The sequence below is a fragment of the Coenobita brevimanus genome, chromosome 104 (assembly GCF_032717465.1).
Source record: "Coenobita brevimanus isolate Jiangsu-jjx chromosome 104, ASM3271746v2, whole genome shotgun sequence".
Classification (NCBI taxonomy): domain Eukaryota; kingdom Metazoa; phylum Arthropoda; class Malacostraca; order Decapoda; family Coenobitidae; genus Coenobita; species Coenobita brevimanus.
This window is the reverse complement of record NC_137057.1, coordinates 45,210,386-45,224,522: the sequence shown is the minus strand read 5'-3', so window position 1 is coordinate 45,224,522 and position 14,137 is coordinate 45,210,386. Positions and strand designations below refer to the sequence as shown.

The 14,137-nt window shown below is 41.5% G+C and overlaps 1 protein-coding gene across 3 annotated transcripts in view; it reads left to right on the top strand.

The window, feature by feature from the left end:
- Cndp2 (Cytosolic non-specific dipeptidase 2) overlaps positions 1-14,137 on the top strand; it is a 65,641-nt gene that overhangs the window by 32,667 nt on the left and 18,837 nt on the right. For all 3 annotated transcript variants that reach the window (XM_080285106.1, XM_080285104.1, XM_080285105.1), the window contains exons 6-8: positions 2,170-2,293; positions 8,429-8,553; positions 10,147-10,368. In XM_080285106.1, the coding sequence (XP_080141232.1) occupies positions 2,170-2,293; positions 8,429-8,553; positions 10,147-10,368 (471 nt within the window). The remainder of the gene's footprint in view (positions 1-2,169; positions 2,294-8,428; positions 8,554-10,146; positions 10,369-14,137) is intronic.

Below are 14,137 nucleotides of genomic sequence, written 5' to 3'. Positions count from 1 at the left end.
GTCAGAGGGTCTGTTAATCTCAGATGTTTTCGCCCATTTGGTAAATGCACAGTAACTTTGTAACTTCTCCCGTGAATCATAGCATGGGTTTAGGAAACTAAATAACACATTGTTAGGTGCGCCAGATGATTATCTTCACATCTTTAAGAAAATGGAAGAAATTTAATCCCTCTGAGTACGTAGAGTAAGTTTCTTCCTTTCTTCTATCAATTTGTTTTTCTTCTATCTATCTATCTATTGCCAGACGCCTCAATCCCGTTTGGGGTGGCCACAAACAAATCGCCTCCAAGTCGCCCTGTCCCCCGCCATTTCACTGCCCTGCTCCCAACTCACACCCCCCTCTCTCATATACCTCTCCACCCCATCCCTCCATCTCATCCTCGGTCTCCCCCTCCCTCTTCCACCCTCCACCTCACTCACATACACTCTCTTCGTCAATCTTTCACCCTCCATCCTCTCCACATGGCCAAACCACCTCAGTGTGTTCCTCACAACGCTTCCTATCACATCCACATCCACACCACAACGCTCCTTTATATCCTCATTCGTCAGCCTGTCTCTCCACGTGACTCCACAGGCTCCTCTTAAATAACTCATTTCCACTGCTCTCACTCTTGACTTGTGTCCTTTCACATGTTTTTCTTAAAGACGTGAAAATAATCGTCTGGCTCACCTAGCAATGTTATTTAGCTTTCCAAACCCATGCTATGATTCGCTATGAGTCACGGAAAAACTTATAAAGTTACGGGGCATTTACCAAATGGGCGAAAACATCTGAGATTAACCAACCGCCTGACTGCTTGGAATCTTAGCATAGAGTTGTGTAAATGTACCAGTGACCTTCGTTCCCTCCCCATAATTGTTCAATTTTCTTTATAGCTCACACTGACTTGATATCACTGACATTGGTACTGTAAAGGGTTGTTCAGTGCCGGAGGTTATTAAGGGGTTAATGGGATATATTACTGTTTGCATCAGTACTCTCTTTCACATTAAACACAAAAACGAACAAAAGAATGAGCGCTAAATGTACGTTTAACTTTCATCAGAGAGACCTTAGCAATTCATATTCCTCCGGTTTATTTTTAAGTATTTTTCTGACTTTAGGTTAGGTTAGGTATGGTTAAATTATTAGGTACAGTTAAACTCGGTTAGATTAGGTTTAGTTAAACAGGACAGTCCCTTCCTCCATTATGCTGAGGAATAAAAATACTAGAGCTGTCACAGCCGTACAGCTAAAAACAATGGGGAAACTAATTTAACAAGCACCATTATTTATGGGTAATGCATTACAGTATCAGTGGTTCATGGGCTACGCAATTACCAGTAAATGACACTTTCACGAATGCATCAAGAATGAACGAATTTCAAGAATTAGCGAGGGGGCTTGGAACGTAACCCTTGCTAATTTGGAGGGGGTGGTTGCTGTACTGTATGATACTATCCAATATTGTAATCAATATAATACTATACCTGAGTCTGAAAAAATATAGAAATTAGTGAACATACAGAAGTGTAATGAAACATTAGGCCTACAAGTCACAGATAACACTTCCTGGACTTCTGAGATGATTCCGGACATCTGCCGAACAATCAAAGATTTTCGTAAATGGGACTATTTCTCAAAACTGCCGAAATGTCGGATCTACCGAATAATCAGCTGCCGAATAATGGGACTTTTACTGTAGAAACTATCTGGTTACCTCTAGGATTTGAACTATGGTGTATTAACAGTAGGCCTCCGGCTGTTGGCCAGTGGAACATCTACATACTAGTCCTCCCGACTTGGAATTAATTCCACCAAGGGGCAGACAACAACCTGTCTCACTGACAAACACAGCCACTCTACCTAGTTTCCACATGCACTATCTTACCTTACACCCCAAAGAGCCATCCACACAAACATACAGTATACAGTACATGTGAATGATATATTGAGTGGAGGAGGGTCACCTCTCCACTGACAGTAATTGGTATTCCATTGCCCAGTGCATCAGTTGCTTTTAGGATTCATAAAACAGGACTTTAATGTGCTTGGTGCAGCTGCTGGCCCATGCCAGTTGTGTGTGCAAGTCAGTCACAACAGTACATAAGTATAAACAACCTGAGACATATCATGCCACTGAAGGATAGAGTAACTACTAAGTGAAAATGTGATGGTATATTCAGGTTGAATGCTGTGCAAAGGACCTGCACTCGGGTGTGTTTGGTGGCACCGTCCATGAGGGCATGGCTGACCTGATCTACCTTATGAACACACTTGTAGACAACAAGGGCAAGATACTCATTCCAGGTGAGATCTACTGAAGTACTGCATTATAAAATTCTATATTTGATGTTTTAGTGCTTCTAAGTCTGCAGCAAATAACAGAAATTGCCTACTAAAATTCCCTTGAGGCCACAAAGTTAGTGTATGAGTTTCCCCACCACTTAGAGTAGCAGTTGTCTGGAAAAAAAAAAAGAGTTATTTTGAAATGCATATCTGTCTTACAACAAGGATTGCATGCAGACTTAGCCCTCACTTACTGGTAACTTGTTCAGCATGGTAATGTACAGTTTGTTCATTCGTTCATTATTGAAGGCTCCAACATGCTTGCACGTGTCGGCCTTGGTCACCTAATGGCAGCTGTCCATGCTGCTCGATTTGTGGAAGCTTCCCTATTCAGCCCCTTACCCGTGAAGTCACACTCAGTGACCTTGTCCTAGGTCTGTTTTGGTCAGCCCCTCGCAACCCTACCCCTAACATTAATATTCTATACTCTCTGGTTTCAGCTCTCCTGTCATTCTCTGACTAAATATATCTGCGCTGTTTACTTTTCTCTAATTCTACTGACTATCAAAAATTCTTTGACTATCTTACTTCTACGATGGAACACATTCTGTCCATTTCTCCTTTCTCTGAAATCTCCATTCTAGGAGATTTCAGTGTTCACTACCACCTTTGGCTCTTCTGATCTCCTTTCACTGATCCACCTGGTGAACAAGCCTTCATCTTTTCTATCCTTAATGACCTTGAGCAGCTTGTACAGCACACTACCCGTATCCCTGACCACCTTGGAGAGAGTTCCAACATACTTGACCTCATCCTTACAACTAGTCCTTCTGCTTACACTGTTAATCTTTTCTCTCCGTTGGGCTCCTCTGATCACAACCTATCACCTTAACCTGTCCTATCACTCCGATACGGCCTGTGGACCTTCCAAAGAAACGTTGTCTGTGGCATTTTGGAGCTGCGGATTGGGAAGTCCTCAGGCAGTACTTCTTTGATTTTCCCTGGAATGATTATTGCTTCCATGGCCGGGAGCCATCTGAGTGTGCTTTGTGCATTACGGAGGTTATTCTCTCGGGCATGGAAGCATACATTCATTTCTCATATCCTTTGACTAATGCAAGAAAGCCTTGGTTTAATCACGCTTGTTCTAATGCCGTCCGCAACAAGGAGAGGGCCTACAAAAGGTACCGGAGCCAACCCACTCCTGAATCACGTCATCTTTATGTTTCTGCCCGGAATCGTGCTAAGTCTGTTCTTCGTTCTAAAAATAATTTCATCCGTACTAAATGCTCTCAGCTCTCCAACTCGAATTCTTCCCACTCCTTCTGGCATCTTGCCAAAAACCTTTCTAACAACTTTACCTCATCATCCTTCCCTCCTCTTTTCTACTCTGATGGTTCTGTAGCTATTTCTTCTACTGATAAAGCGGGACCAACTGCCTAGCCCCAGGCTCCTACACTCTTCATGGGGCAACGTAGGGTTGAGTGATGGATGGATGGATGGATGGATGGATAAAGCAGATCCGTTTGCACAGACTTTCTCCTCCAGTTCCACCTTACACGATTCCCATGCTGTTCCTCAATCACTTCCCCCCTCTGACTTCCTCATGGCTGACATTAAAATTTCTTCAGCTGATGTATTTTCTGCCATCACTGACCTCAATACTAATAAGGCATATGGGCCTGATGGGGTCCCTCCAGTTGTCCTCAAGAACTGTGCTTATGTGCTTACACCCTACCTAGGTAAACTCTTTCGCCTCTGTCTTTCAACTTGTACCATTCCTTCTTGCTGGAAGTTTGCTCTCATTCAGCCAGTCCCAAAGAAGGGTGACCATTCCCAACCCTCTAACTATCGTCCAATTGCTTTAACATCCTGTATCTCAAAAGTTTTTGAGTCTATTCTTAACAGAAAAATTTTAAAGCATCTTTCCTATTACAACCTTCTTTCTGATCATCAGTATGGATTCCGTCAGGGACGCTCCACTGGCGATCTTCTCGCCTACCTTACTCCTGGTCATCCTCCTTTCGGGACTTTGGCGAAAGCTTTGCCATTGCACTTGACATCTCAAAGGCATTTGATCGAGTCTGGCATATACCTTTAATTTCCAAACTGCCCTCCTACAGTTTCTATCCTTCTATCTGTGCCTTCATCGCTAGCTTCCTTTCTGGTCGTTCTATAGCAGCTGTTGTAGATGGCTATCGTTCTTCTCCTAGATCTATTAACTGTGGTGTTCCTCAGGGCTCTGTCCTATCACCAACTCTCTTCCTTTTTTAGGAAGGGAAAAGGGTGTGTAGATCAGATATTTGTTCTAAGATGTTTAGTGGAGAAGTATCTAGAGAAGGGAAGGAAAGTGTATGCTGCCTTCATGGACTTGGAGAAAGCTTATGACAGAATAGATAGGCAAGGTATGTGGAAGGTATTAAGAATATATGGAGTGGAGGGGAAAGTGTTGAGTGCTGTGAAGAGTATGTACGAGGGAGCTAGGGCTACGGTGCGAGTGGATGGTGAGCTGAGTGAGTTCTTTGATCTCAATGTGGGACTGAAACAGGGGTGTGTGATGTCTCCATGGCTGTTTAATATATATATGGATGGGGTTGTAAAGGAGGTGCAAGGTAGGGCAGTGGATGTGGGGATGGCCCTAATGAATGAGGGTGAGATTTGGAAGCTTCCGGTGTTGCTGTTTGCTGATGATACAGTATTGTTGAGTGAAGATGAATGGGAGTTGCAAGGTCTGGTGAATGAATTTGGGACAGTGTGTAGGAGGAGGAAGCTGAAAGTTAATGTAAATAAAAGTAAAGTTATGGTGTTTGAGAGGAATGAAGTCACAGAGTGTGCAGTGAGGTTGGATGGTGAGGATATGGAGAATGTGAGTGCATTCAAGTACTTGGGTAGTGTGATGAGTAAGGATGGAACTTTGGGGGATGAAGTACGTGAAAGGGTACAGCAGGGAAGAAAGGTTGTTGGTACACTGAAAGCAGTGATGAGAAATAGGGAGGTGAGTATGGAAGTTAAGAAGTCACTGCATGATGGTATTGTGATCCCTACCCTGACGTATGGAAGCGAGGCGTGGACCTTGCAAGAGGGGAACAAGTCAAGAGTGAGAGCAGTGGAAATGAGTTACTTGAGAGGAGCATGAGGAGTGACGTGGAGGGACAGGTTGACGAATGAAGAAGTGAAGGAACGTTGTGGGGTAGATGTGGATGTGGTTGAAAAGATTAGGAGAAATACACTGAGATGGTTTGGACATGTGGAGAGAATGGAGAATGAAAGACTGACCAAGAGGGTGTATGTAGGTGAGGTGGAGGGAGGGAGAGGGAGGGGTAGACCGAGGATGAGGTGGAGGGATGGAGTTGAGAGGTATATGAGGGAGGGGGGGGTGAGTTGGGGGGAGGGGAGTCAAATGGTGGGTGACAGAGTGACTTGGAGGCGTTTTGTCTGCGGCCACCCTTTGTGGGATTAGGGCGTCGGGCTATAGATAGATAGATAGATCTTCTAAGCTGTACATCTAATCCTATCCACTCATACGCTGATGATTCCACCTTTCACCATTCCATTCTGTTCCTGCAACTTCCATCTCAGCAGTTACTTCAACAAACAAGGGATAAGGCTATGGCACACCTAATGTCTAACTTGGCTTATATCTCTGACCTAGGTAAAAAAAAAAATCTTGTTGTTTTTAATGCATCAGAGACTCAGTTTTTACACTCATCAACCCGTCAAAATCTTCCACAGGTATACCCACTAATGTTTAATAATATGCAGCTCAATCCTGCATCATCCTTGAACATGCTTGGGGTTTCATTCACATGGGATTTATCTTGGAAGGATCATATTGCATCTCTTGTAAAATCTGCTTCCAAGAGATTAGGTGTGCTAAGCCGACTCCATGCCTTCTTTACCCCTGCACAGTTGTTGACTTTATACACAGGTTTTATTCGCCCCTGTTTAGAGTACAACTCTCATGTGTGGGGAGGCTCCCCACATACAGCTCATCTCAATAGGGTGGAGTCAGAGGCTATTTGTCTCATCAGTTCTCCTCCTCTTACTGGCTCCCATCAACCTTTGTCTCTTCGCTGCACTGTTGCATCTTTATCTCTTTTCTATCACTTCTTCAGTGGTCACTGCTCCTCTGAACTGTCTGCTTGCATCCCTCCACCACTACGACGGGTGCGTAACACCCGTCTAGCAACAAACTCTCATCCCTTTGCTGTCCATTTTTCTAATGCAAGAGTTAACCGTCACTCCCAGTCCTTCATTTATGCAACAGGTCAACTCTGGAACTGTCTCCCTGTGTCTGTATTTCCTACTTCCTATGATCTCCAGTCTTTCAGACGCAGCGTGTCCAGGCATCTCGAAATGATCTGATCTTGAAGTTGGCTCTCTTTTGTATTGTTTTTGTTTTTTCTTGGAAGGAATGTTCATGAGGGCTTAGCCTTTGGTTCCTTCTTTCTTGCATTAAAAAAAAAATATATATATATATCATCCCCCATCCCATCCACATGCCCAAACCTTCTCAATCTACCCCTTCACAATGCTAATACATTCCAGTCCCATCCAACCCCTCAACTCTTTCAATGTAAACCTAGCCCCCTCCCAGGCCTCGCACTCAGGGACGCACTGCACATCCTCCTAATCATTGTCATTCCTATACGTTTGAGTCTGTGAATATCCTCTTCCATTACTGCCCAAGTCTCACTACCATTTAGCATTACACTCCTAACACATTCTGGAAACAAAGATCTCTTAGCACAGAGGGAGAGCCTTCTCAATGTCAGGAGAGGTAACAGCTCCCTGAACTTCCTCCACCCACCCCTCACTTTAGCCTTCCCCCAATCAACAAAAGTAAAGTACATTTCCCTTTTCTTTATATATTTCCTGCGGTTGTCAATCAGTGAATATAGCATCAGTGGTCCCTTTGTTAGGCATAAACCCAAACTGCATCTCATCAATGTTCACTCTTTCTCTAATCATACCTTCTAGAAATCTCTTCATTACCCTCATTATCTGGTCTAAAAGCTCTATGCCTCTGTAATTTCCTTTTTCCAGGGCATCACGCTTCCTCTTGTACCCATTTACAGTTACAGCCTTCAGCCAATCATCTGCAACAACACACTCATATATAATCATATGTATCAGGTCAGTGACTAACCTCACTCCTATATATCCAGAGGCTATCAACATTTCAGCAGGCAACCTAGACACACCTGCTGCCTTCCCCACCTGCATCCTGCCTATTGCCCCGCTTACAGTAGCAGCATCAATAAAAGGCCAAGAGCCAAACATTGGATCTGCTGGCCCCAAACCTTCCCTGTCCCAGTCAAACTCCTCATTCTTCAACCAGTTATAGTGCTCCCTCCATGCATCTTTAATATCCCCACTGTTCACCACTACCCTTCTGAATATTCTTTCTTTCCGCACGATTTAGGTTATTAATTAAAAGTCTCTATGACTCAGATTTTGCTCTGTAATCCTCTTTTCTAACAGTCATTATACAGTATTCCACCAGTTTTGCCTCCCTTTATATATATAAATATATATATATATATATATATATATATATATATATATATGATTGGTAAATTAAAGATACAGTCCCTTGTAAGTTTTCTTGCTACTTACATATACAGTACTGGTATAGCTAATTTCCCAGTGCTCCCCATTTACCTTTGATATTTTGGCACACATCCCTGACCTGTAATATGGCCTTACTGAACAGTCAGTCCACAGTTAAACCTTTTATTCCATCCCTTCATCATCTACTCCTTTATTTTCCCATTTCATCTAGAGCATAGGGCCTAAGGGTTAACATACACATTTCTGACATATAAGGTGAGGTTGACCAGATGCCTGAACCTGAGCAACATGATATGAGCAATTTTCCTCAGCCAGCACTGAAACTCAACCTCATAGCTATTTTTATGGTGGTGGCCTCAGGCTCATCTGGACCTAAGTCCAATAAACAGCAGGTGGAGGTTCCTCTCTCCTACAGTTCATAGTCATATTTTGGGGGTATTGGGATGGATTTGAATGATGTTTGTGTTACGGGGCAACATAGCCATCCAGTTATATTGGCACCATAACATACAGGTGTCACTCTGAGGCAAGCATGAAATATAATAATTGATGTCCCCAGTCTGAATGGGTTTAAATTTGCAGGGCTGATGGAGCAGGTGGCACCTGTGACACCAGAAGAAGAGAAGCTGTACCAGAACATTGACTTTGATGTGGAGGATTATTGCAAGGATCTGGGTCATGACAGGCTGGTGCATCACAATGATAAGGTAGGTAGAGAAGAGGAGGTGGAGGATGTTTGTGCAGCGAGCCCATAGTCCATAGTCTTATTAGCTAAGGAGTGTCCTTAACACCTCTTCCTTTTTGTTCTGTTTACATTTGTATGGTGCTTTGATATATGGTTTTGCTATTTATGGAATTTGTGTCAACATGAATACAAGCAACGTATAAGAGATTAATAAGTTGTAATATGAAAAACGTGTCACTAAGGAAGAGGTACTAGAAAGGCTCTTGATCTAACATGAATACAACTTGTTGATGTTATTGTAGTCTGAGGCTCACCTGGAGGTGAACCCAGTGGAGTGCTGTAAGCCAGTCTTTTCAGCCAGATGCTCCCAGATTCTTACGTTGAGGTTTATAATGAAGGATTGACTAATGAGATGTACGAAGTGAATAAGCGTTGTAGTGAGTGGCTGCATTACTGTGAGGGTGCAGTGGCTTGTTTTGAGTAGAGTATTTTGTGCAGGAGAGAGACATCCTGTGGTGGCACCATTTTAGCCAGGAGCTCTGCTGCCTAGCTATATAAACTTTCCACATCTGATTTCCTGTCCCGTGAAGGGATGTGGTGAACTAAGGGAAAAGGGCAGCTTCACCTTGAAGTCTGCTGGCTTTACATTTCAGATAAACCTGGGACCACCTATTATGATACTGTTTTGTTTTGGTATTGAAGAAGAGGAAGATGATGGTCACACTGTAGTCTGTGTAGGTGAACTTTCTGTGGGAAGGGTCAGTTCTGTGGATTGAAGGTCTGGTGGGGATTTATGAAGGATACTATTTGGCAAAAAATTGGGATGACTTTGGTGACAGTCTGCTGTACATATCCCTGTGTATCACTGCCCTCTCTCAAAGGTATATATGACAAGCCTTTGTTATTAGCCATATATATTGATATTCTTTTATGCTGGTAAGTCCCCATTGAATTATTAGGTGGGAAAAAAGATCAGATTGATGATGATAATTCTATCTGGATTCAACCTTAAATCATCCTGAGGTGAGTGGGAGGAAAAAAAAGGTAATGAAATTCCTTGTTTCTGTATCCAAGCTCAGCCCTGCCATAGGCTGGAATTAAAGGTCAGGATGATGATGCTTGTGTCTGGATCCTTCAGATCCCTGTCCCTAGATGAGATACGATAATAATATGAGGACAGCATAGTGACGATGATGATGAGCATTGTTTCTGGATTGAGCTTCCCTTCATGTTTAGGAGAAAAAAAAAAAAAAAACTAAGATAATTTGTTGATGTCGATTTTTGTTTCATATCCTACCTCTCTCTATCCTTAGCTGGAGAAGGTAGTCAGGATGATGATGATGATGATATCCGTTGTTTTAGGATCCAATCATACTCCATGTATAATTGGGCAGATTGATCAGAATTATGCTGCTGTTGCTTTTGATGATGTTAATAATGAGTATGATGATGATGACTGATGAAAATGATGATGATTGATGATGATTACTAATATTATAAAAATGAGGATGATAAGAATAATTATGATGGTAACCAGTGAACATGACAATGATGATGATGATGATATATAGATAACAGTTTACAGTAGCGACACCTCTAATTTGTGATTGTGTAGATGAACACCCTGATGGCTCGGTGGAGGAACCCATCACTCTCCCTGCATGGTATCGAGGGCGCCTTCAGTGAGACCGGAGCCAAGACTGTCATCCCACGTAAGGTGACTGGCAAGTTTAGCATCCGCATTGTGCCCAACCAAACCCCAGAGAGTGTCACCAAGGTTACCATTGACCATCTGAACAAGATGTGGGAGAAACGCGGCAGTCCCAACAAGATGAAGGTGAGGGATGAAATAGATTATAAGTTCTTGCCTACTTACCAACCTATGACTGTTGACTTAGAAATATAGCACAGGAGTGGATCCAAAAGGTTGTATTACCCATCAGTGGTAGTCATACACATAAATTCAATAATAAGGAAAAAAGATGCATTATTATAGTTTATTATACAACCATCATGTACAGAGTTTCATCAGTACGGTCAGAGTCATACGGTAAAATTTTGAGACATGTTTTTGGTTTTCATTCAGTAATTCTATAACTTACTGTATGACAAAGAAAATATTGCCACACATGAAAGGAAAGGGGGTCTGGACCCTGGAACCACCACTAGTGTGTAAACCCTTAGAAGCTTAGTGATGCTCCTTTTTGTTTATTTTTTGCGGCTACCAGGTGGTTGTATTTAACTTAGGAAAGGCCATTTGTAACAGAGGAGTTTACTACACTCAACCCTCCATTTCCCGTACCCCGAATTCCCGGATTTCGGATTTCACTGACACGGGCTGAGGCTAGACAATATTATCTATCAAATGCCGGACAAATGCCTGTACAAGTCTGGGATTCTCACAGAAGTCCGGCCAGTATTCTTTCATATAAAACTGTAAGCAGTGTGCAGCATAACACAGTATAATTTTAGCAAGGTTTAGACTCAATAAAGGCCATTTGTAACACACGAGTAGATATTTTCATACATGAAAAGTATCATGGCCACCATCCTGCTTCACCCCACCAGTTCCAAACTCGTGGCAATATCCCACGTGCCTCTTACCTTTCTCAGATGCCACTATAAGTAATTTATTGCTTAACATAGTAAAATTTAAGCAAGGCTTGGACACAATAAAACTCATAAGTAATTGTTTAAAAATATTTTCTTACTGACAAAGTCAGTGGTCTCCAATCCGACTCACTTGGCTTATCTGACTCGGTGCGACTAAATACAGAATCGGCACTTTTAATTGAAAATATTTTAAATTTTTTCCCCACAGAGGTTCATATACACCTAATTATCTGAAATCCACAAAAAAAATTGTACTGAATATAACTTAATTAAAATATTAGGTGTCAGGGCTAAAATGCGCCAGTGTTAGCAAATATTTCCCCTTCAGATCGTCTGCACGCCTTGACAGACTTCTACTTTGCATAAATGTTTATTTTGAGTACAGAAAAATGCATCTGCATTGTAATTTGATATTTATACAACATAAAAATCTGTCAAGGTGAGTTGTTAGGCTAGAGGCAAAACACCTCTGTTAACTAAGAAATTTTTGCTCTGAATCCTGATTTTCTGTTAATAATTAAATTAAGCACAAATTCTTGACTGGATTTCGGATAATTAGGTGTGCAAACGTACATGGTGATAAAGACCAAAATATTTTCCAATTAAAATTGCTGATCGGTCCAAGATCGAAATCACATTCGATGATTGGCTTACTTTGTGGTGTTCCACTCCTTGTTCATTTTCCTCTTTTTCCCCAGCTTTCTGATGTTCTGTCATATCCTCCACATTCTCATCAGCAACTGTCTAACCAACCATTCTTAGGGTTGTGGCTAGCAAAATGTCGCTGTTGTGTCAATGTTATTACAGTATTATTGTTATTTTGTCAGTGTTATTATTTTATGTACTGTGTATGTTAGTTATGTTGGAAGAGGTAGCTTACATTCGAGAATGCTCTAGAATATCGGAATATTTGTCGGACAATATTGGAGAATTCGGATGGTAAAAGTCCGGGGAAGGGTATGTGGGGCCGGACTTTTGGGGTTCCTGGACTCGTCTCCCCCTTTTTAGTCCAGGAAATGGAGGGTCGAGTGTAGCTATAGCTATATCTAACCCCGCCAGTTTGAAGAATGTGTCCTAAGCTGATTATAATTGCCTGGTAACTGAAAGAATTAAGTAAAAGTGGTGCCACCCAGGTTCTAGAGGTTAATAATTACAGTGGTGTATTTAAATCCCTGACACCTTTCATCCTTCTGGAAATCATTTGGTGAGGGATGACCGTGATAGTTTCTTCCAGCCTCTCTCTCTCTCTCTCTCTCCCTCCTGTGAATTTTTAAAATGTCATATTTAGAATATCCCCCCAAAATTGCGGATGAAAAGTATAGTCACAGAAATCATTCCATATTTAGTGGAACGATGTAGTTGTGATTATCTAACACTAATATATTTTGATGTACCCAGTAACACTTCATTTATTTCATATGATAGAAATTTTAATCTTCTGATACAGGATGAATATTTGTTCATGTGAATTTTTTAAAAATCAACTTTTAATAGTTTTAACATGTAAATGTACTTAGTAACAATAATTCATGTTTAATGCAGACATTTTACTCCAGAAGAATAGTATCATCTGTGCATAACTTACTACATAACTTATTTGGCATATCAATATGAAGTTGTCATATACAGCATATTATTACTTGAGAGAACACCCATAGTCAGGTGTATTTTTTTTTTTTTTCTTGCACATAATCAGCTAGTCAGGTCAGGTGCAGGGAAGGGGATGGGTCTGTTATGATGTGGCAGGGGTAAACCAGCTCTGCTGTCGGGCCCTGCTGCGGATGTCACTGATTGCATTGCGCAGTTGACCCTTGTGTGGTGTGGTGCGGTGAGGATCTGTCCGTTCTCCCGTTTGGGGCTAAGATGCGAATGAATGTGTTTGAATGGATGAGTAAATGGGGAGTGTGTCATCCTGTCTTGGCTACCCCCAATTCCTTGGGGGAAGCAGCCTAGGTATGTAGATAGATAGACATAATTGGTTTTTCCATCCCTTGTTCATCTTCTGTATTAAAAAAAAAAAAAAAAAAAAAAAAAAAAGTCATTTTTGATCATGCCATGATCAGGTTTAAAACGTGTAATGCTTGACCTTAATATTCAATACAGTTATGTCAGTACTTCTGGTGAGGATTGTTTACTGCCTAACCTTCTGCAAGTTACTACATTACCAGCAATTAATTAATCTTAAAATTTACTGCTGGGATACCATCAATACTTCATATTTGAAGAAGTTACACGTTATTATTATTATTATTTTTTTTTAAATTTATTTATTTATTTATTTTTTGTGGATTATGGAAGGTTTTGCACATGTACAATGTAGATGGTAGGCTACTAGTTGCCGTCAAGAGTGAAACGTGTAAGGGTAAATGCGATAAGTGAATGTTTCACGATCAGTGTGGGCGTGTGACAAGATTGTGTGAGGTCCTCATGGTTGTTCAGTATATATATGGATGGGATGATGAGAGAAGTAAAAACACAAGTAATGGAGAGAGGGATGACGTTGGTAATGAATGGTGATGGATGGAATATCTCAAAATTGTTGTATGCTGATGATGCCGTGCTACTGGCAAATACTGCACAAGAACTTGGTAGACTAGTGCAGAGTTCTGCTAATGTTCTTGAGTGTTATGCCTTGAGAGTAAATGTAGAAAAGAGTAAAGTGATTGTTACTGAGAGAGAGATGACTCCCAGTGTGATGTTACAGTGAATGGAGACAGATTGGTATTGGTGAGAGAGTTCAAGTACCTAAGTACAGTGATAGAAGTGAGAGGAAATTGTACAAAAGATGTGGATAGTAGAGTAACACAAGGAAGGAAAGTAGCTGGTACCATGAAGGCCTTGATAAGAAACAGAGGCATGAGTGTTGCAGCTGCACGAGGCTTACATGAAGGAGTGTTAGTGCCAACTTTAACATATGGATGTGAGACTATGGTGTGGCTTGAAAATGAAAAGAGTGAGAACAGTGGAGATGGGAATCCTGAGGAATGTATGTG